General features: G+C 43.4%; 1 protein-coding gene across 1 annotated transcript; it reads right to left on the reverse strand.

Annotated features, from left to right (window-relative positions):
- Positions 1-207: 207 nt before the first annotated feature.
- On the reverse strand, positions 208-927 carry LOC130466792 (uncharacterized). The gene is made up of 3 exons (XM_056835386.1): positions 701-927; positions 528-590; positions 208-304 (listed from the first exon to the last, which is right to left on the reverse strand). Exons 1-3 carry the CDS (start codon positions 873-875, stop codon positions 291-293), a joined length of 252 nt encoding a protein of 83 aa, XP_056691364.1. The 5' UTR covers positions 876-927; the 3' UTR covers positions 208-290.
- Positions 928-2,756: the final 1,829 nt, after the last annotated feature.

The following is a 2,756-nucleotide window of genomic DNA, read 5'->3' on the forward strand; positions in this document are numbered from 1 at the left end:
AGTACAGAAAACATGAGACAACGACATCTGGGCAACTGCAAGGTACATAGCAAGACAAAAGGAAAAAAAACAAGCTGAACACAAGACCATCAGGTAGAAAAAAGATTGAACAACTGATGAGATGTGACTAACAACAATAGAAAAATGACGAATAAGGAAGTTAAAAGTAGTTGGTTGGGAATGTCGAGTCAATTGAAGTTTGAGCACCTGAATTTGCAACTGTAGGGTCAAGTCCAAGGGCAGCAGGGACTTCCATGGCTGCTCTGAAGTTCTGAACACTGAGTGCAGTGTTAAATATGGCAATCTGACAATTACCGGAAAATGGTTAAGAAATGAAAAACTGAGGAATAAGAGACAGTGTTAAACATAGCAATATGACAATTACCGGAAAAATGGTTAAGCAATGGGAAACTGAGGTACGAGAAACTCAGGAAGTAATAAAAATAAGACAGCAGACCAAAGAAAATATGCCAATACCGGCCTCCGTTATGTTTCATATGTGATGAGAAGTGTGGTTGGAGCAATACCGTTGACAACTGCAGCCAGCTTCCAAGCAAGATTTTGAGCATCCTGAATCCCAGTATTCATGCCTACACATAGCATGAAAAAGTAGTACATTACTACAAGGCACAGTTGCGATACATAAATGTGCCTCACATCTCAACTCAAGAAACTAGTAAATTAGTAGATTTGCTCATACCAAATCCACCGGCTGGAGGAAAACGATGAGCGGCATCACCAGCTAGAAAAACTTGGTTTTCAAAGGACAAAAACTTCTCAGCAACTTCAGCATGCATTACCCAAGGCTTAATATCGAGTATAGATATATCTTCAAGCTCATGACCAACCAATTTAAAAATCAAATCCTCACACATCTGGTGGGGGAAAACATCCAAAACATCCAAACCATAAATATCAAACCCTAATTTGTAAATTCATCCAATATTAGAACATTAGCCTAAATTCTCTGCATAATCAACTCATTATGCTCAACTAATTGAAGAGAAACTGAATTTTAAGACCAAGCAAAACAAGAATCAATTATAAACTAACCTTGATACATTGCGTCACTGTGTTAAACAGAGTCAACCGAGATAGGCAAGACGACGGTCGGCGGCGACTGTTATGGAAGAGGAGGCGAGGAAGGTGGTGGTGGTGGTGGAGCCGCGCGGTGAAGAGGAGGTGAGGAGCGGTGAGGAGCGCGCGGTGAGGAGCGGTGGAAGGTTCTTGCTTCGAATACAGATTTGGGGATTGTGTGTTATCTCTTTGGCGGTGTGTTTCAGTTGATTTAAAATTTTGTGAATATCTATTGAAGCGAACAATGGGAAGCCCGCCCCTTTAGAATACTACCTATTGAGGCGGGCAACTTAAAGCCCCCTTCAACAGGTTCTGTAGAAGCGAACATAACAAAAGCCCGCCCCAACCACATGCTTAAAGTTTTGACCCGCGTTGACTAAGGGGTTATTGAGGCTCACTTATATATGCCCCCCTCAACAAGGGGGCTACAACAGGGGTTTTTTCCACTAGTGCCTATTCATATTCTGAGTATTGACTCCAACCCTTAGCCTAAGCCTCACGCTGCGAAATTGTTCACGCGTTCTGTCGCAATCGATCCATAAATCGAACAGAACGTATCCTGTCCCATAGTTGAAATTCGTTAAATAAAAAGGAGAAATAGCAAAGTCAAAGTGGTTAGTTTTCTGAGAACCGTGATGCACCTCTCAAGGGTGCGTCGTAATGTGTCCCTTTTCGACGATTTAACTGCTTTCCTCGCCCTTTTTATGAACTGTTAAACTAACTAAATCTGATTGTTCTATCACGCCTAACAAATATAATATTTTTGGGAAATTGGATTATCATGCTTGGTCCCTTAATCCTATCTAAATTAGATAATCGCGATCTCTCTAGTATTATATGTTGCATATTGCTAAAATCAACTCAGATTAGTTTAATAGTTAACGCATGTCCCTTCAATTATTTATGCTGAGCTAGTAAGGATTTCCTGCCTCTGGAGTTATCGACGAGCGAAGTACTCCTCTCGGTAGTTACAGTCCCCCGAACCCTCAATCTCTACCTTGCGGGTGTATGTTGAGAGATCCCCACACCAGGGATCACAAGGGAACCTACGGTCGTCGTGGTCAAACATAATTGCACTCCCTTTATGTCACGATAACCGGGTTTTGTCAGTTTTTCTCATTGTTGTTAAAAACTGAATGGCGACTCCTATATTACTAGTCAATTGGGTGTATACTCACAGGAAATCCAATTACACTTGATTGAATAAAAGAATCGTCACACCCACGAGGGACGAGGTCACGCATCAGCCTCGTGCTTTTTCGACCCCCTCACAGTGGCGACTCCGCTGGGGATAGTGAAGGAAACACTCGTGCTTGTAGGTAATCAAAATTGCCGAAGGGTGAAACGATCCTACCCCGCGTTTATTTCCCCATCAAGTTGGGACGACCTGAAAATCAACATATTAATGTGAACGGGCAGAACCACAGAACGAATCTCGGCCCCCTCGGGAGTTGGGACTAAGGATACCTTTTTTTCGCCAATAGGTGGGTGCATACGCCACGCATGTTGCCCACTCGGTACTTGTGCAGGTAGTACACCTATCCCGAACCCAATCGCTCTCTCATTAGGTCCCTCTCGCCTGCATGCCCCCTTGGCTTGCACTTGCGGGTTGGCCTCTTGAGCGAAATTCGTCTGTTGAAGACACTACCTCGACCGGGGCATGTGTTGGATCTACGATA

The sequence above is a fragment of the Spinacia oleracea genome, chromosome 2 (genome assembly GCF_020520425.1).
Source record: "Spinacia oleracea cultivar Varoflay chromosome 2, BTI_SOV_V1, whole genome shotgun sequence".
NCBI lineage: Eukaryota > Viridiplantae > Streptophyta > Magnoliopsida > Caryophyllales > Amaranthaceae > Spinacia > Spinacia oleracea.